General features: G+C 35.6%; 2 protein-coding genes across 5 annotated transcripts in view; one reads left to right on the top strand and one right to left on the bottom strand.

Annotated features, from left to right (window-relative positions):
* LOC141461006 (uncharacterized) overlaps positions 1–25,832 on the top strand; it is a 463,946-nt gene that overhangs the window by 411,291 nt on the left and 26,823 nt on the right. Inside the window, exon 1 of one of the 3 annotated variants that reach the window (XM_074141604.1) lies at positions 15,266–15,444. The exons of the other annotated variants lie outside the window; for them this stretch is intronic. Within the exon in view, the coding sequence (XP_073997705.1) occupies positions 15,418–15,444 (27 nt within the window). The 5' untranslated portion in view covers positions 15,266–15,417. Of the gene's footprint in view, positions 1–15,265; positions 15,445–25,832 lie in introns of those variants that run through there. 3 annotated transcript variants of the gene reach the window in all.
* LOC141461007 (helix-loop-helix protein 1-like) lies at positions 616–15,081 on the bottom strand. Of its 2 annotated transcripts, XM_074141605.1 has the most exons (4): positions 14,993–15,081; positions 12,227–13,246; positions 6,880–6,965; positions 848–3,288 (listed from the first exon to the last, which is right to left on the bottom strand). In XM_074141605.1, exons 3-4 carry the CDS (start codon positions 6,960–6,962, stop codon positions 3,006–3,008), a joined length of 366 nt encoding a protein of 121 aa, XP_073997706.1. In that variant the 5' UTR covers positions 6,963–6,965; positions 12,227–13,246; positions 14,993–15,081; the 3' UTR covers positions 848–3,005. The 2 variants fall into 2 exon arrangements, with proteins under 2 accessions (XP_073997707.1, XP_073997706.1); XM_074141606.1 differs by lacking the exons at positions 12,227–13,246; positions 14,993–15,081 and adding an exon at positions 10,671–12,196 and having other exon boundaries at positions 616–3,288.

The raw sequence follows: 25,832 nt of genomic DNA, 5'->3' as shown, positions 1-25,832 counted from the left end.
CAACTTTTTCTGTTTTGTTCTGCTGCCTTCCAGTGTCTGATTCCCGAAATGGAAGCTGCATCTTTACTAAAGCCCTTTGACCATCACCATTTTTACCGCCATACAAGCCTCCTTGCCATGTAGACATTTCCTTCCAGCGATAACATCCTCTTCCATCCTTATCCCACAGTAGCCTGCTCAATCTTTGTCACGAACAATGCCAAATATTTTACTAAGTACTTTTCTTTCGAAAGATCAGCAAATCTTTTTCATCCTTCAATTTTGGAGAGAGTGCAGGTCTCCGAGAGCTGTATGTGCTTTTTGAAATAAATATGTGCTATTTAAGCATTTATGGGAGGCCAAAGTAGCTTTTATTGGCAAGCAGAAGACTTAATTTGGTCTCCACTGAACTGAAAATACATCAAACATTTTCAGGATCCTGTAGGAAATCTCTGAAGTATGGGTGCCCTCTGTGCTCATGTTTTTGGTATTTCACGGATTTATCCTCAGTCATATTCAGTTACAATGATAACCCAAATCATTAGCGACCACCTGTTGTATCATTAAAAGCAAATTGAACCTTATTAATTTATTTTTTGTAAAAATTATTTCGCTCACATCGTTATCATTGGCTTATTCTAGTAATCTCCAATTTTTTCAGGCGGGGCTTAACGCGTCCAACTAGTAATTAGGTATCGTGGACAGAGGCGACGCGACTAGCAAACATTCTTTACTATAAACAATTTTTTCCAACAAATAAAAAGTAGCCACACACGGGATTCGAACCGGCGATCTTCCACATACGAAGCGATGCTCTTGACCACTAGACCAACACCCTCAGGTTACTCTTGTTTTCAAATAAAGAAATGCAATTAGTAATACTCTATTATCAAATTTTATTATATTGCACAGCAATAAACACAGTTCATCTCTTTAATTATTCCATAAATTTACAATTAATTACATTCTAAATTCTAAGATATCTAAGCCTCAATAATTAATTTATAGGAACTCACAAAAGTTTTTTTTTGATACCTTTGATTAGTATAATTAAATTCTTTTATTTGACACTTGTCTCATAAACATTTTGGCACACCATTCTATATTTTTAAATTAATTCATACGAATGCTTAAATAGGTAAAACAATAACACTTCAATGCCACCTAGATCTAACAGATCACATCAAATAATAACTTTTCTTCGTTTTGGTCTTTCTACAGAATCCGGAAATATAATGATGATAAATTTACAAAAATACAGATACTCTTCTCTACAAGTATAATGTAAAATTTTAATTTTAATAATTTTGTACTGAATATAAAGGGAAATGACGTTGCCCCCCAAAAAAATCGTTTCTATTAATTAAGATCGATACTGGTAAAAATTGATTCAGCTTTAATGGCTGTACGTTTTAAAATGAATAGAGCTTACAGTGTGGAGCTTTTTTTAAAGTGATTTTTCAAAATAAAGCTCTTAAAAAAAAAGTTTAGCTTTAAAAAAAAGAAGAGCTTCAAAGGAAATCCCCTCTACCTCAGTGATTCTCAACCACTGTGTCGCGTGCCGCAAAAAGTTTTGAAGTGTGCCGCCAAATTTTATAAATGCATACAATATTTTCACTTTGTACGTAATAATCGAGATTTAATTTCAAAATATTCGGAAGAGTCGATTAATTCATTTATTCATTTATTATTATTCATTTAAGTCGATTAATTAATTCAGTTTTGGAATAACATTATTAGGTGCTATTATCCAATTATAGCCACAAAAGCTTTAAAAATATTATTACAATTTTCTACTACTAATTTGTACGAATTCGGATGTTCAGTATTAATCAACATAAAACGAAAAAAAGATCGGAGACTGTTAAATGTAGAAGACGATATGAGAATAGCATTATCATTTATACGACCAAATATAAACTGTAATTATCAAAAAAACATCAAGCTCAAATTTCTCATTAAAAGTATTCTTATTGTAATCTAGTTTGTTAATATTAAACGTTAATGTAGTTTTCTTCAATTACATTGTTAGTCTAGGTGTTCTCCTCACAATGTTATATATATGTAATATAAAACAGATATGCATATTTTTAGTTGGTTATAACAACAACAAGTATTATTAAATTAAGGTTTGAAAATTAATGAATTATAAATACAAGTATTATTTATTTGTTGTAAACTATGTAATTTTTGCACACGTAAGACGAATTCAAGAGTAAAATTTTGTTAAAACTGTTATCAAAATTACAAGGGTAAAAGACCAACTCTAACTTTCCCTTTCTCTTCCTTAATATGCGAGTGCGTGTGATGATTATTCAGAATAAAGATAAATCACAAGAATAATTTGGAATAGAGGAGTTAAAATGAAATGCCTTTATAAAACTATGATGATGAGATACATCTTTTATTATTCTAACAGAAAAATATTTATGGGTGATAAAAGGCCAGCACAAGGGTCTGTGACATCTAATACATTCTAAAAACTGATATTGAATATTAATGAAATGTTGGGTACTCGCTGATTTGTGTACCTTTTGATGTTTAATCGACCCTTATACTTAACTTTTAAAACTGTAAGTTTTTGTTAAGGAGATATTAACTTGTAATTAATCCCTTATAACAACATATACTGTTGTTTTTTGTAGAACATATTATTTTATATTGAAAATAAACATAAACTATTTTATACAGTGTAGTTATGGGATAAGTAAAATACTTTTAAACTTATTGTTAGTGACCGCCAAATTTTGAAATTGTTAAAAGTGCGCCGCCGCGACAAAACAAAAAAAAGGTTGAGAATCACTGCCTACCTTATTGCGGTAAAGGAAATAAGATCTAAAGAGACCGAACGTTATGCAAGTTTAGAATTTCGGCATTTTAGAGGGCTAGAGAGGAAGTGACGTCATAAACTCTATGAGAGAGAGAGAGAGAGAGAAATAAAGTAATAATATGACCAAAAAACTTCACAAATCGCCTACGTGGCGCCCAGATAATAACTGAGCACTGGGCCACGCGGCCATTTCCGGCTAGACATCGAGCACATGATTCAAATAGGCGATATAACAGATGGCCAACTTCAGTATCTCTATTTTGGACAGTTTCTTGTCCGGCGGTAGGGTGGGCAATAGTTTTCTTAATTCGGCGAACGCTACGTTGAAGGCTTCCACGCGAACACGTTCTCTGGTGGCGTGCGCTGTCCTGTACTTGGCCGTGGCTCGTCGTCTTCGGCGCCTTTCTTCACGGCTCAGACCTCCTCCTCCTCCTCCAGTGCCAACGCCTCCGCTTACTCCGTTCATTTCGTTGCGCTCTCTGTGGAGGGGACCAAAGAAGAAGGAATTAGTGTCCGGCTTGGACTATTTTTATTTTCTCTTAAATCTACTGCAAAAAAGAGGAAGTCCTATAATCTAGTTCCCACCCGAAATAAAGTTTTAGCGTCCCCTGAGTACAAAAAAAGAAGAAGTTTTTTTAAAAGAATTAGCGTTTTTGGTGTGCTGTCCATCGTGAATCAAAAGTCGTGTGATTTGAATGCCAGATTTTAAAAATTTAAATCTGATATTTTTATTCCACGTGCCAAGAACATATTCTAATATTTCTAATACGCTATCTTCATATATTATTTATTTGAAGAATAATAAAAAAAAAGTAACTCAATGGCATATAAGGAAATCCCATCTCGTAGCTGACTGCCACACCCCCAGCTATCACAGAGCCTGAAGTGTGGGCAGAGTTATGACGTAGTGTCCGTTACTAGTCACCGTCACATCTAGAAAGATATTGGCTACTCAAATATTGAACAGCCAGTGATATAGATGGCATCGCACTTCCCATACATACGAATGGTTTACTTTTACTCTTTTTTTTTAAAGAAACCATTCTGAAATGGGACAGTATTTGGTTTTACATCATTCATTGCGAGCTGAGCCCTTTATAGGGCAGCTTCTTCCCTTTTTTTTTTTTTTAGAAAGGATGATGAATATATGAAACATCTTCCTATATCTTGGAATGTCGTAGTCGTTCTCCATCAAAACACATGTCCTCCCCAGGGTGTAATCATTCACCGGAAAAGATGTATGAATATCACAGGAAGTTCTACTCCTTTACTTCCTTCTTACAGTTGCGGTAAGAGCGATCGGGATTAATTCTTGAATTGGAGTGTCAGGTTTGGAACAAAATACGATCTAAATATTAACTCGTTTCCGCTAACATCCATAGGTGACTTCAACGCGTACGTTTTAGCGAGCTGCGATTTACGTATATGTGACAAACATATACAGTACTGGTTAAACACGATTTAGGCCAAAATCCTCCCCCCCCCAAAAAAAAAACGGAAGTACCATGAAAGTGGCTCCATCTATTCTCGCAACTAGGTTGGTAAAGGAGACTTCCTTTGGAAATATCATTTTTAGCATCTTGTAATAGGTCTATCACTTTTATAATATTATTAAGGATTTATGAGTCGCTGAAATTCGGAGTCAGGATGAAAACATTCACTTGAATTAAGAGTTCCGTCTTACTCAGAGTAATCAATCTTTCTGTTTCCGTAAATGCGATTGGATCCACAGTTCTGGATAACGTCGTTGCCTTAATTCAGCGTTTCCCAACCTGTGGTAGTACACGAAAAATAATCAATAATGGCGGACAGGACATAAAAAATTAAACCATAAAAATATCATAGAAACGTTTTTTCCCTATAATACGAGTATATAAAAATTATTTTAATGAATAATATTATACGGTAAAGTTGTTAATATGTACAGTATGATAAGGTTAGTCTGTCTCAAGAAATACGAGAAAATATAATAGCACATTTATCAAGGATTAAAATTGTCTTTCATGGAGTATTTTCCCCAAAACCCGTAAAAACACAAATGATAATTCGGATTTCAAACCCCCCTTCTATAAAGAAAATTTAGGAAAAGCTACATCATTTTCCAATATGAAGTTAAAGAAAATTTAATAGAATTATCATGTGTGACAGAACTTAAATGATAACTGATGTAAAAATCTGCTTAAAGAGACTGGATTGTAATGGAGTAAGCTCCTATCCAAGCTTACATTAAATTTAATTGGTACTTACAGGTAGTTGGAATGCTTAAAAGAAATAAATTTTTAGAAGATTTGGGCTCATTAGAATGCTTATATCATAAACCTAATATTTCTATAATTTTAGACAGGTATATTTACACTTAACTGATTTAAATAACAATATGTTTAATATATTTTGGAATTCTCAACAATTTATTACAAGATGTTCATTTCTTTTCAAGTTATAAGAATTCTTTCTGAAATAAGACTGGGGTGGCCCCTTGTGTTATTAAATTTAAAAATCAATAATGTAATTTTGTACAATCAAACCCCAAAGATCATTGTTTAATGTGTAAATAAGAACGAGCCGGAAACATTAATTGTTTATCAGCTGCCCAGTCTAAACAAGTTTTAGAATCCCACTCCTTTAAACAAATATAATAATCCTTAAAGAAGAACTTTGTAAATTAATTAATAATTTTTGAAGAGAAAAATATGAACGCAATTTTTAATTATTTAAAACAAGTTTTAAAACTAAGATCTTACACTTTACAAAGTTTAATAAAGTGAACATGAACTTGGAACTCCTTTGTAGCAGATACATTGGTAACTCTATACAAATATAGATAATAATAATAAAATAATAGCACTCGGGAATAACAAAATTTCACGAAATACAATCATTTTTACGAAGTGGTACAATTTAGCATGAATTGGTACTACCAAGTGGTACGCGAGCCAAAAAAAGGTTGAGAATCGCTGGTTTAATCCCATGCTAGTATTTTTGGTTTTTTTCATATTTCAGACCATTTTAGAATCTCCATCCATCAACTGCTTCATCAGTTTATTGTAGAGAATTTGACTTCCGCTCATGGTGTTCTATTCATGAACCATGATGTCCAAGACAGGGTTCCATGATGTTCTCGAATATCCCATTATTAAAGCGAACCTTCAGAGTGAAGCCAAATAAGTTCTTTTTTGAAGTTTAGGGGGGGGGGAGAGGAGACTTGAGAATTTATTGAAGAGGAAGTCGTGTTCAAAACCACTTTGTTATTTCCTCTTATGAATCGGAAGTGGAAGTTCTGTATTCGAGTTGTTAATCTTTCCTTTTTGCCGAACATTCTCGCTAGATAATTGGTTTATCACGATTTGCTCTACGTTTTGCGAAACAGAACAAAGAAATAGCCTTATACGAGAAATCGTAAGAAAAATCTGCCTGATGGATCTACCACTTCTAGATTTGGATTTATCGATTTATTTCTATCTCGATAACATCTATAACGATTTACCGTCAATTTGCTATACTTGTTGCATAAGTCCTATTACTTTTATTAGATACATTCTCTCCAGAATAATAGACTTTCTCTCTAACGTGCCATCACGGTGTAATGTACTTTATCATCACCTGAGTATTAACTTGAGGCAAATCAGCGCCGGAAATGACACTTTGCAGTACAGGTTTTTCAAGTTGTTAGTGATTTTTTTTTTATTCGCAAATGTTTCCGTTAGTTTTCTAACGGAAGTACAAGTAGATGCAGTCTACTCATAAAGGCAGCTGTAATTAAATAAAATACTCTCTTTCCATTAATTTATTAAATATTTAATTACTGTTCATTATTTTTGGTAACTGTATTTAAAATATAACTGCCAGTTTCAGTCATGATATATTTTTTATTATGCCGAGCTTTCGACCTAGTGACTAGGTCATCTTCAGGGCTAATTGACAATGTAATATTTTACATCATTAAAGGGTTGGTGTGTCTTCTGCCTTGTCTGCTCAGAGTTCCAGGTCCCCCTGCATTATAAAAATATATAATGACTGAAAATGGCTGTTATTTTTTTCATCTTTAAGCAGAGAATGAAAAATAAATTTACCTTTTCCTGTGAATTATGACCGGAAATTCTCGTTCAGTTCGCGTCGGACCTACATTCGGAAACATCTCTTCTAGACACTCCATTTCCTGCAAACAAACGTCTATGTTAATGTCTTTAATTCTGTTTTAGTGAATAAGTTTACCGTGTAACAAGTTTTGGTGTTAACTTTTCACTAAGTAAAGTAAAAGTAAAGTAATCGCCTATTTTTTCAGGTGGGCTTAACGTTCAACTACCAAATTAGGTGTCTTGAACGGAGGCGACTAGCAAACATACTTTACTATAAATTTCTCATATTAACCATTAAATAAAATCCAAGGCCTAGACCGAGAATCGAATCCACTAACCAACAATACATCTTAGCTTTGCGGGTCTAGCCTTTAAACGCCTAACATACTTTACTATAAATTTCTCATATTAACCATTAAATAAAATACATAGACCTAGACCGAGAATTGAATCCACTAACCAACAATACATCTTAGCTTTGCGGGTCTAGTCTATAACCACCTAACATACTTTACTGTAAATTTCTCATATTAACCATTAAATAAAATCCAAGGCCTAGACTACGGGAATAGAATCCACTAACCAACAATACATCTTAGATGTGCGGGTCTAGCCTATAACCGCCTAACATACTTTACTGTAAATTACTCATATTAACCATTAAATAAAATCCAAGGCCTAGACTACGGGAATAGAATCCACTAACCAACAATACATCTTAGCTTTGCGGGTCTAGTCTATAACCACCTAACATACTTTACTGTAAATTTCTCATATTAACCATTAAATAAAATCCAAGGCCTAGACTACGGGAATAGAATCCACTAACCAACAATACATCTTAGCTTTGCGGGTCTAGCCTATAACCGCCTAACATACTTTACTATAAATTTCTCATATTAACCATTAAATAAAATCCAAGGCCTTGACCGAGAATCGAATCTACTAACCAACAATACATCTTAGCTGTGCGGGTCTAGCCTATAACCGCCTAACATAATTTACTGTAAATTACTCATATTAACCATTAAATAAAATCCAAGACCTAGACCGAGAATTGAATCCACTAACCAACAATACATCTTAGCTTTGCGGGTCTAGCTTATAACCGCCTAACATAATTTACTGTAAATTACTCATATTAACCATTAAATAAAATCCAAGACCTAGACCGAGAATTGAATCCACTAACCAACAATATAGCTTAGCTTTGCGGGTCTAGCCTATAACCGCCTAACATAATTTACTGTAAATTACTCATATTAACCATTAAATAAAATCCAAGATCTAGACCGAGAATTGAATCCACTAACCAACAATATAGCTTAGCTTTGCGGGTCTAGCCTATAACCGCCTAACATAATTTACTGTAAATTACTCATATTAACCATTAAATAAAATCCAAGCCCTAGACCGGGAATCGAACCCACTAAACCAACAATACATCTTAGCATTGCGGGTCTAGCCTCTAACCGCTCGGCTACCGTGGCGCCATTAACTTTTCGCAAATTATACCAGTTAAATAATTTTAGAAACTAAAAGAACGTGTTTTAATTTTTTTGCTCTTGATTTAAATGAAAACCTGTACACGACGGAATAAGTAATCTTGTTAAAGAAAAAGAAAACAAAAATTAAAAAAGGGCAAAGTTTTATTGCAGTCATGGACTAAAGTTCTATTTTCAAGAAAAGCGTCTGCAATTGAAGGAAAAACGATACATCTTTGTTGGAAAACTCTGCTGTAAGAAAGCATCTCAGTAAACCCTGGACCTAGCGTGACTATAAAAAGAAACAACAATCATGACTATGTTAATATGTAAGAGAAGGGCACAAGGATGCTGGTCAGCCTGCCAGCACCCCAGACACGATGTAGGATATCATCCTGACTATGATATGTCTACCAAATGCTTTAATAATGAGATCGGGCGACATAAACCTCTCCCCTCTCGGCTTATTCATTTTTTTTTGCCTATGTGGCAGGGGTCATCCCCCCGCCAAGTCACCCCTGTAATTTCCCAATATGTTACTGGGGTTGCACGCTGGGGGGGGGCTTACCGCTCACAATAGACCTAGATTTCCTTCAATCTTTGGTTTCTGTAATTTCCTCTGACTGTGTTTGGAAAAAAAAAACACAAACTCAAACAAACGCACGGATTTCTTGTCCCACATCCGGTACAAAGTGAATGCGCGTAACTTCACGCTGTTAACCATCAGATTTTCAGCTAACCTGTTGACTTTTAATATTATTTTAGCGTGCCAGTTTCCGCTTTGAATGGAGATAAGCACTGACTTTAGTCTTATCAGATTTCTGTTTTATCTTTTGTTGCACGCGCCAATTGTGTGCACACATATACTATATATAATGCATCTCATTAAGTCGAGTTTTAGCCCTTTTTATTACTAGCTTCACAATTACTCCCTTCAAATGACGTTAATACTTATTATTTAATACGATTGCACTAGGTATTTTGAGATTTCAAGTTTAATTTGAGAGACCCCCTCACACCAATTTATTGTAAACGAACATCATTACATCATTACAGTGCCATTCCTCCATTGTCCAGTCTGTAAGGCGCCACGGTAGCTGAGCGGTTAGGAAGCGAGAACTGCAAAGCTTAGATGTATTGTTGGTTAGTGGATTCGATTCCCTGGTCTAGGCCTCGCATTCTATTTAATGGTTTAATATGAGAAATTTATAGTAAAGTATGTTAGGCGGTTATAGGCTAGACCCGCAATGCTAAGATTTTGTTGGTTTAGTGGATTCGATTCCCGGTCTTAGGTCTTAGATTTTATTTAATGGTTAATATGAGAAATTTATAGTAAAGTATGTTAGCTAGTCGCCTCCTCCATGACAAATAATTTGGTTGTTGGACGTAAAGCCCGTCTGAAAAAATAGGCAATTACTTTACTTTACTTACTTTACTTGTCAAGTCGGTAATCTCGTCAATTAGAATCCTTGCAGTGCTAGATAATATCGTTGATAATTGTTTTTTATTTCCGTCTTAGCGCGCACATTTACTGCATCTCTTTCCGGTTGCCTATTATCATCCATTATCAGGGGGTAGACTAATCACTTAAGGAGTAGAGATTTCGACTTTACTTAAGTTTTCTGGAATGTCTTCAACATGTAACTTCCTGTAACTATACCCTATATCCGACTGAAATGAATGCTTCAATTGCGCCAAATCGATTCCAATTCCATAAAACAAAAAGTTGAGAAAAATGAGAAACTAGTATATATTGTTTTTTAAACTTCCTGTTAAACAATAGATTCAAATAAACGATGTAGACTGTATTGCTGCAGATGTATCTTTTATAATATAACGACATATTAAAATTATAAAATGGAATATATCGATATTATCACGACAATTTTTACCGTGATTAAGGAAGTTAATCGATTTGGCGCAAGTGAAAGAAAATGATTAATTCAAATTCAGTCTTAAATTTATATTTCTATTAAAGGAAAACCCCCATTATATACAATTTTTTATTAAATATTTTAGCAAAAGGAACGGATTTTTATGTATTTAAAAATGCCAAATATTTAATTAAAATATGCATTTATTTTCGTCAATTATGTGGAAAATATGTGATTTTCTTAAAATATTTTCTGGAATATTTAAGTAAAATGGACATTTTTTTATGAAAATGGATTTTTGGGGGGGGGGCAAGTTCTAATTATTTATACAAGAAAAGAACATTTTTACAATTATAAATAAGTTTGTGGAAAGGGATATCTGCTCTAACCAAAGCCCGACACAGATCTGTACTCAGAGTAGACTTACTTGATGATGGAGATGTAAGGAAGGCTTGATAGGACGTCCTCTCTTTCTTTCTGTTTTTATTCTCTATGTGCGATCAGGTGACTTGGAAACGTTGAGAGCAAGAAACGCGCTTGTCACAAGCTGTGCAGTACAAAATGTCTCCATCACTTCGAAAAAGTTCTGCTGGAAACTCGCGAAGATATTTAGCAACCAGTTGTTTGTTTGAGGCCGATGTTCGTGGCATTTCACCCAAAAAAGAATACACTAAGTGACCGAACGAAATGAATTGGACACTTCAACGAACGAGCTGAAAGAACAGACAACGTCAGACAACTTCAAAGAACTAACAAGTGCCCGTCACTGTTTAGCAGCATTCTGTGTAAATTACAATAATCATTGTACGCACTGTGATTCACAGCCCTGCAGTCTGTGGTTCACATTTCCTGTCAAACACCTCCCAATTATGAAAATATGCCCAAAATGAAAAATATGAAAAAATATGTACATATTTTGATTAAATATGTAGAAATATTTATTTATTTTAATCAAATATGTATAAATATGCGATAACATCCAAATATGTGGAAATATGTGAAATAAAAGTAGACTCAAACGGCTTAAAAAGTGTCAGTATGAATACTTCTAGTTGAAAAACGTCTGTAAATTGCCTAGAAAAAAATATGTAAATACATACGAATCCGTTCCCTAGTAATAACTGTTCTGTTACCCAATACTGCAAGTACCATTACTTAGTTTAAATTGATTCTTGTCTATTTGTCCTTGAATTTCTTGTCATGTCTATTTGTCCTTGAATTTTTTTGGTAATAATCAAGTTTAATAGAAGTTTAAGAAGTCGGCCAATTGCGTTTGAATGAAGTGATTTAACTAAATTTTTCTTACAATTTACTTTAGAGTTTGGGAGGTAATCAGATTGGCTTCTGGAATAAATTATTCTTTAATTAGTGGCTGAAAAAATGTTTTTGCAATTTAGTAGTGTGAATGCTTATTATCAGCTGAAATTTCGATTATTATATATTTATACACAAAATAATTAAAAACAATATTACTTTTCAAGTTCTACGGCAAATAAATTAACCGGAAATGCATCTTTACTGGACAAAGATTTTTTTAATTTCTAATCTAGAAAAATCTAGATTAAATCGGTGCATCGATTTCCTTTCAACTTTGTGCGCTACTTGGACATATCTAGAATCTATAAATTTTACTTGAAACCGAAGAAAATTTCCAGGAAAATTTCCTGGGTGAGAAGGATGGTTTTTCCTCTAAAGGACCATTTCCGTTTGAGACTGAATTTCCAAACTTGATGACAATACACTGAGCGGAAGCCCAATTTTACTGAAATAGAATTTTCCTTATTTTAAGTTTTTCTCGCAAACAGTTCCGGTGAATAAGGGATTGGGAAAAGACTCCTTCCTAAAGTGATGAGAATTAAAATTTTGGCTCAAATGATCGGAGTTTGAAGGGAATTCTCCAGGGAAACCTGGAAGAATAGTAGTAGTAAATTATTTGTGCGTGTATGTGTGAGCTTGATTAGGAAATGATTGATGAACAGTTACCTGGAGAAAACACCTGTGTAGGATCCCCAGCACGCAGTCCTCTCTGGACAACTTTGCTGTTTGTCTCTGTCTCCAGTCTGCAAGTAGTCCTTGATTACCACACGAGAATCCAAACTGATCTGATAGGAAATTCCATAAACCAGTCTGTAAGTCTAGTGTGGGGTAGATGATAAACACAATTTAACTGCGTTGGTGAGTGTGTGTGTTGGTAATGGGGGTAGGAACTGTTGGAGGCGGTAGGGCCCCCCCTCTCCAATTGTTCAGGGTCTCCATAGAGGCGGTCATGTCCAACCAGCAAGCAGCATCCCTTGATCTGGACCACTCCCACCGGGTAGGTCGGTCGATACTCTGCGCCAATAGTATTCTCTCAACTGGCTGCCTAACTAAAGGTTGATGCACGCACCCTCTTGCTTCTGGGGGTAATATCTTCTGTCTGGAGTAGGAAGGGTAACTGCTGGCAGGTTCCCTTTCTCCAGTAAGAGGGTGTACGGATTTCCAGGACGAGATGAATTTTTCTTCATCTTTATCAACTTCTCTAAAAATGTCTCTGAAATATTTCATTTATTTATTTTATTAATTATCTTATGAGTTTGTTGGTGCCAAATTAGTTTAACATCCGGGTGGGAGCTCTAATATCGGACTTACCCAGTTTATCTCTACAGTCGATCAGTTTTTGTCACCACTTTAGTTTTATTCGCCACCGCGAACTCCAGTCAATAATTAGAGCTAGAGTATTCTTGCATATTTAGGGTGGCTACGTGGGCGCTCAAGATGTTTGAATAAAACAGCGGGATACCGTCAACGTAAGTGGATATCATTGCTTTAAGATGGGTAGAGATGTCTACTCTGTAAATAGAATGTAGGATACTGCCTTGAGGAACGCCAGCTGGGATAGATTTCTGACTGAGAATTCCGCGTCGTATCTTTGAAGTAGAGGCAGAGGAGTTAAGGAAGAGGTAGAAGGTGCTGGAGAGGATTTGATTCAGTTTGTACAGGAGTCCCGGATGCCACACTTTGTCCCTGGAAAAAAACAAAATTGTAATCATTAGCCAATTATAATTTACTAACTGAAAATATACAGTATACAAAGATAAGTTGTCTAAAATGCTTATCGTGGGTCCGGACTGGGCTGTTAGTAAGAAAATTCTGGGTCACATTAAGACTTCAAGCTGGACCCCCCCCAGACTTCTAATGCCGTTCTCCTTGCCTTTCCAGGAGCCCCACCTGAATTTTTTTTGGGGGTTCCTTCATTCTTACAGTGTACCAACCTCCACACCGCTTATCAAGCCTACCAAATTCTGCTCCAGGTAGAGTTCCCTTAATTTCTCATTTAACCCTGAAATATACTCACCTCCGTTTCTTATTGGCCCTAAGATTACACACTTCTAACACTTCTGGACACTTCCTAACCCTAACCTTCAGCATTGTTCTCATCTTTTGTAAACTATCAACTGCATCTCTTTCCACAGCTGTGAAAAACGGGTCTTTTTTCAGTAACCTATTTTCTTTCCATTAAAAATTAGTCTTTATTCCTTTTCTTCCTCATTTAACATCAATTTTTATTTAGTTATTTTAGTGCTGAGTTCCTGTTGGAAGGATTCAGCTGTTTTGAACCCTTTTTTAAATGGTTTTCCTTCTCTTCATATTCCACTGAATTCCTGTGGCTGTGCACATCTTAAGGCACCACCATATTCATCGCTTAGTAGGGAACAGCTATGCTAAACGACTAGCGCAAGGGGGAAGTGGACTAGCTAGTTCTTCAGGGATCTTGGCATCTCTACGGGTAGCCCAGCCTAACCATACAAACAATCAAACTGTTCCTCTCAAACATTCAACATAGGGCCTCAACAGAGAAAAGTTGACGTAGGTTTAGCCACAGCCCGGAGGCCAACTCTAGCTCATCATCGTACATATACAGGGTGAACCAATGTCCATAGGCCCAGTGTGCGTAGTACATCTAAAGTGGAGTTCAATGACGTATTGGCCAACTTCATTTTTTCCACTGTTCTTGTGAGTGACGTGCTAGCTGTTAGTGAACACGTTTTAACTTGTAAAACAAACGTAATTTCTGGTACGAAGATAAAAGGAATCCTGGAAAATGATATACCGTTAGAAAGTACCACATTAGACAAGGAAACTTTTACTAAAAAGTGGCCAGCACCTAGGTCTGATAATGATCCCCATAAGGGCCTAACGAGTTTTCTTCAAAAAAATTTCGATTACTTTTATCTTCCTCCAGTATCCAGGAGGAAGATTGAGGCTGTTTGGAGAATAATTTATGCTTCGAAATGGTATCAATTTTTTTTAGAAAATTGATCTCTGTCTTTCTAACCCTGTCATCAGAATCGAATTCGGACTAAAACTTTCTGAGTAATAACATTTTTATTGGAAAAGAAAGTAATGATTTTTGGAAAAAATTTAAAGTGACGTCACTCAAGAATAGTGGAAGTTGGTCATTACGTCATTGAAGTCCACTTTAGATGTACTTTCACACAGTAGGCCTATGGACAATACTTACTGGTTAACCCTGTATACATCAAACTGACTCACATATATCTGAAAAGATCTGAATAAGTAATAGCCCCCTGTGAGTGAGGCGTTGTGTTTATAAGTTCAAGAAATAAGTCCGAACTTCAAAATAACTAATTCAAGCTCTCTTATTTGTTTCATTAAAACTAAAAATTCAAGCATTACCTAAGTGTTAAAATTTTTTAAAATAGATTAACTTACACGTAATATCACGACAAATTTCTAAATTCTACTTACTATAACACATCATTTCCGTTCAAACACCAACTAAAAGACTGACCGTACTAAAAACCTGATGCAGTGAAAAATAAGTTAACCTCCTTTAGAACATTGATAAAACAACGTCTTTGTTTACTATAGTTGGTAACCTAGCAACCACTCGACCATTACCTCTTACAATCGTACGCCACTTGTAAGAAGAAACCTTTACCATAATTCTTATTAAACAGACTTTGTTATTGGTTTTTTATAGTTGACGAGTTCTTTATTAAACTTATTGTGATTGGTTTTACTTGTTTTAGAATTTTAAAGAAACCATTATTAACTCGTGATAATTTCTTATTGTGCCCGCTAAGTGATTAATCTTTCATTTAACTTATTATTTATTACATTAATTTGAATTATCAAAATACAAACTGTATTTTTGGGAAATATGAGACACAATGTCCTTGAACTTCAGCGCTAACCAGGTAGCTTCTAATTAATAATTATTACAATATTATTAATATAATTAATTAATGGTTATTAATTTATTTAAAAAAATATTTAATATTTATGTAAATAATTGCTCTGCTTCCATAAATAATAACCTTCTCAGAGGATCATCCATTTAAAAATTAAAGGTTATATGTTTGTATTTCAATATTGAATCAGCTGTTTGGATAATTTATTTACTTTCTCTGGCTAGTAGAGTAATTGTGCACAGTTTACACCGGTTAAATATCCGGTTTTTAAAGTTTCCCTATTTCATAAAAAATCCCCGGAAGTTGTAAATTTAATTTCGATTGAGCCTCACCGAGGAAGTTGACATTAATTTAGCGATTAATCCGGAAGTTACTCTTTTTCAGGATAGAGTTTTTCCACCTTTAAGTTGGTTTTCTCGAGAAAAAAAAAGTAGCTCCTTTAAACTTAATTGGAAAAACTTTTTCTTGAGAGAAATATTCTGCGAGTAGTGGGTGAATGGCTTCCTGTTAAAGTGCCAATACGATCATACCACTCAATTTAAGGGTGGCCATTTTTAAGGAGTTGTAAAAGCTAAAAATTTCTGGCTTAAGGCTAGCGCGTAAACTATGAGCTTGCACTCGTCTATACAGCGTTGATAGTCCTAATAGGTCATTAAGGTCATTAATAGGGTGCTACTGGCTCTCTTCAGGCTTCTAGATAGTCCCGCACTGCCAACGGCTCCTCACAACTGTCTTGGGCAGGTTACTGGAACTTGAGAGGTCTTTGTTGACACTGGATTAGAATGAGGAGCTAGTTACGATGGGGATTCTCATGAATGGTTAGGATAGATATGTTAATGGGGATCATTGTCTATGCATCACAGGATTTTGTATTGTAGGATAGGATTGAATACGATGTAAATTTATCCGTTTGACAGTCCCGTATAGTACCAAATCCTTGCGTCAATTTTAGGGCTCCCTCATGAACAAACTTCAGTAAAAATATTCAGTTATTTTTTACACAACTTAAAATCAATTATTTCAGCTAAAATAATGTACGATTCTCAAGTTAGTAACATCTCCCGCCCAAAAGAAGCTTTAAGCTGCAGCATTGGCAACAGGAAACAGTAAATCTTTCTACGTCAGAAACCACTGCCTATATCAATAATCTAAAACATTTACCGTAAAACGGAAGTAAAACTTATTGTTTACATAATTATAAAACTTCCTATATTAAACCAACTAACTTTTCTCATCTTTAATGATTTAATCAAGAATAATAACTCGTAGTTAGCGTGTTTTAGAACTATCTAATATCATAGAATTCGTTTAAAATGTTTAGTAAAGTTTCGTATTAAATTCAATGATCTGAAATATTGATTTTGATTTAATTATGATAAAAAACTAAAGTTATATATTTCATTGTTGGAAATAATCTGATTTAAAAATGAAAATTGGACCACCAGTAAGTTCGTGAGAAAAGTCCAGATGAAAATGAAAATGATCCATGAAAATTATTCCCAGATTTATGGCATAGATGTTTAAATGTTTTGTAAAAGAAACGTTTGTCCCTAAAATGGTATATCTTGAGACAAATTTTCAAACAAACTTGGCGGCCCTTAAAAGATTTAACTTGAAGAATTTTCACAAAGGCAAGGAAATTGCAAGTTTATTGCCAGTTTTCCCACGCTTATAGTATTCGTTTGTTGCAAGGCTTGTGTGTGTTTGTGTGCAGCCATTTCTTAAATAAAATTTAACTTAATTGAGGTGAAAAAGGACAGGAATAGTTTTCTCCGAATATTTGGACAACGGGTGATTAGATTTAGAGTTTTTAGAGCAGGTACCGCGCCTCATCCTTCAAATAGTCGGGAAAAATCTTTGCTCCTACCTTTTCTCAAGAGTCCATTTTTTTATTAATATGAGGAAGATGGATATAGAGAGTGGTCAGGAAGCAACAATGCAGGATCTAAAAGACTCGGGGAAAATACAGAGAGATGCCTGAGTAGTCATCGAAGATCTGGTAAAAAGGAAATTAGAATGTAGGAAATGCAAGTAGGAAGAAATTACTGAAGGCACCTTCAAACTATGAAGTATATCAGAGACCAAGAAGAAGAAGAGGAAGAAATCAAAGTAGAAGAAGCTCCCAGGGAAGGAGCAGAAAAACAATTGATAAAGCACAATATCAACGAATATTTCCCATTTTCCATTTCCCATAGCTATTTTTATCCCCACGATAAAGGAAAAACTGAAAAGTTAAGACACGAACTCTGTCGACCAAAAATACAACTTTCAACGACAAGAAGAGGGGTGGAAATTTAGCTCTGTGACAGTGAAGTTCTAAATTTAGCTTTCGTCATGTCCGTGCACGTTCGTATTGTCTGAGTGGTTATGACTCAATTTGAGATTTTATTACGTTGTTAGGTGCCTAATCATGAATATGGATCAGGCAAGTTCTAGAGTTTACTGCTAGGGAGGAATCCTGTCAATTATGAAGGTAAAAGTAAGTACTTGGAAATGAAACATCATTCAACCGTCATGGCAAAAGGAGATCTGTTTGATTGATTGAGGAACGAATAGGAAGTAAAGGATTTAAAGCAGGCGGTCAAAGACTTGACCATTAATCCAGCTTTCATTTCCAAAGGGAAAACCGGGGTTTTTCACTAAAAATGCTGGAAGGACACATGTTACCAAACTACTGGTGTTACTGTGCAGGTTCTTTTAAAATCTGGAGATCCATCCCAATTTTTAACTCTGGAAGGATACATAGTTTACAAGATCGAGGTGTTATCAAATAGTCGAGAGTCTAAAATGTAATATAATGCAATCTTCAAAGCAAAAAAAAACTGGTCTGATCTTTCAGATGACTCCAAAACTCCTTGGAATTCCTAGAAACTCCTTGGAACTCCTAAAAACTCCTTGGAACACCTAGAAACTCCTTGGAACTCCTAGAAACTCCTTGGAACACCTAGAAACTCCTTGGAACTCCTAGAAACTCCTTGGAACACCTAGAAACTCCTTGATACTCTTTGGAACTTCTTGAAACTCCTAGGAACTCCTTGGAACTCCTAGAAACTCCTCGAAACTTCGAAATATTTATTTCTGTATTCATTCATCATTGAAAGAAAGGCCCGTTTTTAGGGGAGAGTCACATCTCGAAACTTCTTTCTAAAAATCAATTTTCACGAAAAAAAAATTTCACATTTGAAAAGAAAATTGCATATTTCCGAATGCAATACTTCCTCTTCCTCCAGCAAGACTCCCTAATAAATTTAACCTATTTGTAGACAAAAACAAAAATAAATTCAAGTGTTCAAGATTGAAGCGCTCACGTGAAAAGCGGGTAGAAATCCCCCCGGGAAAATGAAACGAGGAAAGTTAACCCAAACCCAAACTAGATGAATGAATACTGAAAGAGTAGGGTGGTGGACTTTTATTTTTCCCCTTTATTTGGAATGTCACGTGGTCCGTGGAAACCCCCTCACGTGGTCTTACTTAGAAATCGATTCCCCCTATTTAACATCACCTTACGCCGTGTTGTTGCAGCCCCTTGTCATCCAGTCGGTAGGCAAACCTGTAGCAGACAACATCTATCTGTTAAACCCTTGTGTGACTCTCTAAGCCCTGAGCATTGAGTAAGTCCTCACACTTTGTTTATGTATAGTATAACTAATTATATTTATTATAAATTGGAATATTAATCCATAATTTATTATATTAAATTTAATGAAAGTTTTATTTTAAATTAAGTACTGATCTAGCCCTTATTGGGAAGTAGACTCTCTCCATATCCTTCTCTTCATATTCTACTGAATTCCTGTGGCTGTGTACATCTTAAGACACCACCATATTCATCACTTAATAGGGAACAGCTATGCTGAACGACTAGCGCAGGGGGGAAGTGAACGAGCCACCAGTGGATACTGAGGGTATCCCAGCCTAATAACACAAACAATCAAACTTTGTATAACAATACAAAGAACATTTACGTAATGCTTGAGACTAGAGAGTTAAATGGGAGACGATTTGTACTGATGCGAGTTTCAGCGTTACCACAGTCATATCTCACCAAAATAAATATATCTAGGGTGTTCAGAACAGTGATCCAGCGAGTCATTGTGGTCCCCACTGAACAGAAGCACATCCTCTTCCAGTCTGATTGGACTTGGAAATCTTATAAGATGTTCCTGGTAAAAGATTGAAGGCAAGCGTTTTTCTGCCGGAAGAAGTCAAAAAATCTCGACCACATTAGCTCTTCATTTTGGGTACAAAAGGGTGGTTCACTTCAATATTGCACAAGTTCATTTTGATGAAACTTGGAAGGAAGTCAACATTGAAAAGTCTATTCAGCAAAGTGATGAAACTTAACTAAGTTTACCAGAAAACTTAATTTGGTGTCTCATTGTGGTCTTAAAATGTAATTCGGTGGGCACACACTCACACACAGACCAATTTGATCTTCCTTCCGGCTTTAGGAAAACTCGCAACAGATATTTCCGGTGAGAACTTAAAATCCAAAATCTATCTGTAATTAAAAAAAAAAAAAAAATATTTTAGTGTATTCAAATACTCACTTACTCTTAGAGCCTCTTCAACGACTTCGGCGGAATTAAGACAACTATAAGAACTACTTTGACGACTCCGTTTAATCTTGAACATGGTGGCACCTGAAAATTAGTCTACAGAACATCTTGTAACAGAATTTTTAAATACTTGCACAGTTACCAGATTTTGGATACCACAAAACACCTTCCTTCAAATCATCCAGATTCTATGTTCTCTCAGATATGGCGGAAGTTATATACAGAAAGTGACCACTTTCCGGCCCAATATAGGTCCCTCAGGACACCACAGTTTTCCCCCCCTTAATCCTTAAAAATAAAGATGTTTTGAGATTCGTACAGATTCCTTTTTTTGATCTTGGCTTTTTTGATTTGAAGAAATTGATAGTACAGTTAGGTTTTTAGCTATCCGCGTGTGTCCGCAACGTATGATTGGTTGTTGGACTTATAGCCTGCCTCATGAAATTGGCTATTTTACTAAGAGAATGTAGTGTAATTTTGGGAGAGTTTGAGGTAGACATTTCAGTGTAATGTGCGGTAATAATGGTTAGGTTTAATTTTGAGGTCAAATCTTCCAAATTTGAAGAATACCGATGAGTTAGGAGCTGAGTTCAGTGTGTCGCATCATGTCGTCTGTTATTGTGCTCTTCTTAGGGTGGTTTATTATTGATCAAGATTGATTAAAATTTTAAAAAAAGAGAAAAAAGTACTTCACTAGATTGGTGTACCAGCCTTTCTCAGGATGATGAGGCACCTTAGTTCCGGAATGCCGTTCAATTATCATTATCACTCATCAATCAAGGATCGAAAAATTTCGATTAGCGCAGAGTTCCTAGCGATTTAATTGCAATAGTAGATCAAAGTAGATAGAAATGCTCATCTCTCAGTCTGGCCATATCTCTTCACACGATACCATCATCCTTGTCAATTCTAATCGTCACGAACGCGACCTTATTTTTTTGTATAATACATACTTCCGGTATGGTTATATCTCTGCAGATATGCGTTCACCTATATACAGAGGTTCCTCACACTAAGAAAACAGCCTAGATTTGTTTGTTGTTTTTTTTTTTTTTCACAATAAACCATACATTTCCGTATCATGCTGTGGCAATACCTAAATACCCTTCCGGTTTTGTTTTTAGGAAGGAGAAGGGGTGCAGAGAAAAGCACGCGTTGCCTCCTAGATTATTTTTTTTTAACCCGTGTGCGAGCACTTTGCCATGTCAGAACAACTTTAAAAACTGTGGTGATTTAACGGCATAATTTCCCTTCAGTAGCATTTTCCTAACTAATACCAAAAGTGTTTTTAGGCAGTTTTTCCTAACGGAAATAAATATTTTTCCACTAAATTTCCAGCTTTCAACTCCGTTTAAACATGAACAGTTCACGTATTTTTAGCTCTTATTCACGTAAAAAGGACATCAATTCGCCAAAAATAAGTAATGTATGTATTGCCTTAAATTTTTTTTTTTTTACTTTATTAATGATTATATTAAAAGACTAATTATGTATCTGATGATCACTAGAGCAACGGATATGGCCTACTGTTTAATCATGGCCAATAAATAGCTTCTTGCTTCTTTAAAAGTTGCCGGAAACAACTGGCAATAAAGATGCATTGCTAGACGCCACGATAGCCGAGCGGTTAAGAGACTAGACCCGCAATGCTAAGATGTATTGTTGGTTAGTGGATTCGATTCCTAGTCTAGGTCTTGGATTTCATTTAATGGTTAATATGAGAAATTTATAGTAAAGTATGTTAGGCGGTTATAGGCTAGACCCGCAAAGCTAAGATGTATTGTTGGTTAGTGGGTTCGATTCCCGATCTAGGTCTTGGATTCTATTTAATGGTTAATATGAGAAATTTATAGTAAAGTATGTTAGGCGGTTATAGGCTAGACCCGCAATGCTAAGATGTATTGTTGGTTAGTGGATTCGATTCCCAGTGTCTAGGTCTCGGATTTTATTTAATGGTTAATAGTTAATAGTATAAAATGGAGGAAATATGTAATAGGGTTTAAATCGATCGAACTTTTTTCGATTTTTTTAAGGATATTTATATCTTCTTTTACTCTAGTAAGAGATGATAGTGTAATCGTAATTCGAATTTGATTTTACACCGGAAGAATAGGTTTTGAGATCTCCTGGTTTTGACAATAAGCAGTTTTACAAATTGGTCTATCTGTGTGCTCGCTTCCAGTTCGAACCCACCTCGAAAATGAAAAATTTCAAGAAGTTGAAATTTGATACTTCGCTGAAGTGTTCATAATAGAGGATGTCTCAACAAAATTCTGAGTCAAAAAATCAGTCATACAGGAAGTACTACTTAACTCAATCAAGTTTACAATTTTCTTTTCTTCTTAATTCTATTAAATAAGATTTTCCGAACTGTAGCTGGTTGGTGAGGCGGCGTCAAATATTCGCGAGTTTCTAGAATATTAATGAGCTCGAATCTTGAGAACAGCAAGTCGTGTGAGTTGTTACAGTAGATTAAGGTAATTTAATCTTGATATTTTGATTTATAGCTTTTTGAATTATTGATCAATATTATCGATTATTGCGAATGATTATCGATATATAATTTAACTATCGATTAAGTTATATAAGAACATTAAAATAATGAAAGAGAAGAAACTAATCAATCAAAAAAAGAAGAAAAAGATAAAAACAATTGTTTACGTCACATGATCATTTATCGCCATTTAATATATACCTAAACTCACCCCTAAGAATATATAGATAAATAGAGAAATACATTAAACTTCCCCCACTCCAAGTATTTGCCTACCATAATTTTGCAATATGTCACTCAGGACTGCGAACAACTTCTTGTCGTGACCTGGGACAGTCACGCAGTTTTAGAAGATGGTTCGTAGCCTAATTTCCTAGAAGCCTAGTTTTCCGTAATGATTTTTAGCTTTTTAAACGGGGAAAAACGCGTTCTCATGTGGTGGTGATACAAAAGAAAACCTCGTGAAAAGCGTACACTCACAGAATTGTGACAGTTTTTCTCACAAAGTGAAGTTCTAACTATTTTTATTATTTTTTTATGAAAAACTAACGTGTAATTTGTACACTAATAGATTGCGGAAATGTGGTTAGATCCGCCTTGATGGATAATATCGCTGATTTGATTCGTCCGTAGTGCGCATATCTGTTGTAACACTTACCATCCGTCTTTAGCGGTTTTGAGTAATCAGTTTGATACACAGACCAATTTGGGAAAAAACGTGAGGAGGCTTCTTCTGATGAAAACTTGGAAAATGGGAAATTTGACCCAATCGTAATACTTTCTCTTAAAAGGAAATAGATAATTTAGTGCCCCGGAAATCTGCACAGGCAGAAGTTGATGAGTGTACAAAACACGAGATTTTTCCAATTATCTAGTCACCCGTGTTGATCATGCATGTTTTCATCATGCTGTTATTAGTTATTCATGCTGTTCAACAACTTCCCCACAACCACAACAAAGAAAGACCATTGCGAGAAAAAAGGGTTGTCCTCGTAACTTCCGTTTTATTTGCTTGTCCCTACTTTAACTGTAGATTGATTTGTCCCAGTAGAACCCAACTGGAGAAAAAAACAACGTTCTTTATTCAATGCCACGTAGATAGTAATCAAGGAATGTCGTCAGTTCGCATTAGACACGTGTGTACACGTGGCCGAGGACACGTGTACAGGCTTTCAACAGTCGCGCAAAAAGAACCCGCCTACCAGATCAGTGTACAGTTTTTGGGTTGATGTATTGCACCCATGAGAGGGGGAGGATGCCGGTCACACCCACAGTGTGTACGCCACGAACTGCCCCCTTCCTTCCTTCTAATCTGTTATTAGGATCGTAGACATATATAGTAAACATGGTGACTTCCTTCTGTCTGTCGGTTAGTCTCTGAGAGAATGAGTTGTGTTGGGTGAAATTCACTTAAGGAGATAGAATAATTATGATTATTGGTTCACACCAGTGGTGACATGATCGTTAGAATATTATTGGTTCATGATTGAGATGTGCGTACGAGTCTGTGTGTGTGAGTGTGTACGCAGACAAATGTCAGCATTAGTTTAACTGTAGAAATCCCACTGCTGGGTTTTAAATAGGGTGCCAGTCTTCCAGGGCTGAGCGACAGGAGCATCTTTCCCACAGAATCTCAAAGATTAGATGGGGAATGGCAAAAGGATTACGTCAGACTTGGGGTCTGGACTGAGCATTGCTGAGAAAAAATAACTTTTAAACGGAAACGCAAAAGCTGAAAAACGGAACTCAGATAAAAGAGTGGATTCTGTAATCACAAACAGGCAACGAGGAAGCGAAGGCTGAAAAATAGTTGCAGCCAAATGCATCCCATGCTCCTCCACCGACTTCCTCAGATATTCGAAGTTGACATCTCTTTTTGGAGAACGTAATCTGTTCAAGATGTCTAAGCAGATGATAAAACCCGAGTTCTTCAAGTTTTAAGACGATCAGTCTCATGGTGATCATCTTTCTTTTAAAATTTGTTCCCACCTACGAGTTCCCACCCTCGTATATCCAGTCTTTACCCAAGAGCAAATTCACACTTAACCCCACCTAATCTTCAAGATGCTGAGACATTGCTCTTCACTCACTCAGATAATATTCAGGTTTTCCTGAATTTAACTTTCTGCTTATTTTCTAGATTGGTTCGTAAACTCTCGTGAAATGTCTATTGTTCTGTCCCAGCAGTTTTCTTGGAGTCCTGAACTGTATTTTCAGGAAAACTCCCTAGTTTTTTCACTCCCAACTAAGGCGCCACGGCAGCCGAGCGGTTATAGACTAGACCCGCAAAGCTAAGATGTATTGTTGGTTTAGTGGATTCGATTCCTCAGTCTAGGAATTGGATTTTATTTAATGGTTAATATGAGAAATTTATAGTAAAGTATGTTAGGCGGTTATAGACTAAACCCGCAATGCTAAGATGTATTGTTGGTTAGTGGATTTGATTCCTCAGTTTAGGTCTTGGATTTTATTTAATGGTTAATATGAGATTTATAGTAAAGTATGTTTGCTAGTCGCCTCCGTCCACGACACCTAATTGGTAGTTGAACGTAAAGCCCGCCTGAAAAAATAGGCAATTACTTTAAACTCCCAACTGTTTCGTTCTTCTCCAAGTTGATATTTAGACCAACAGTATCCAGTTCTTTTAGCTTTCATCATTACAGGAAGTCCAGGAATTTAGTTGAATCACAATGAGAGCCAATAATTTTTTTTTGGAAATATTTTTTTATAATTCTTATATAAATACCTTTTAGGCCGATCTACTTAGCGAAGTCAATAATCTTTTTGTTAAACTTTAGGGATCAATTGCTACGGAAATAAGGGCAGGTCACCAGAGTACTTTATTTCCGTTCACCCACTCCTCTCCCCCTGAATACATTTACATAACGATAAAATTGAAGAGGCCAGGAGAGGAGTAGAGGGGATGAATCTGCGTGACGTCTAGTTTTTATACATAAATAAATAGACCTAATAAATATAATAAATTACCTAATTTAATACCTAGATTAAGGATGTACCTGTTTACCATCTAGTACCAGTCCCAGACCCTTCCTAATCTAACTCTAGTTAAGCGGGAACAATCATTCTTGATTACCTTCCGGAAAATATATCCTTTGATGAAACAATAAATTTATAAGTTCTTAGTTAAATTTTGCTTCCCCATTGGACTGCAATAACTACCGTGAAGACTTCCGTCAATCTGACGCAAGAAATAATGAAGCCGACTGGGGATTTCCGATTGCTTTTTATTACTACTACTACTACTACTACGTAGCTCTACAGCCCCGGGTGGGCCTTGGCTTCTTTAACAATGCGACTCCAGACATCTCTATTCGCTGTTT

This window comes from Rhodnius prolixus, unplaced genomic scaffold, assembly GCF_049639745.1.
Source record: "Rhodnius prolixus isolate KJV_2025 unplaced genomic scaffold, Rpr scaffold_6, whole genome shotgun sequence".
Lineage (NCBI taxonomy): Eukaryota > Metazoa > Arthropoda > Insecta > Hemiptera > Reduviidae > Rhodnius > Rhodnius prolixus.
The sequence above is the reverse complement of the archived record's forward strand: the minus strand, read 5'-3'. Positions and strand labels throughout refer to the sequence as shown.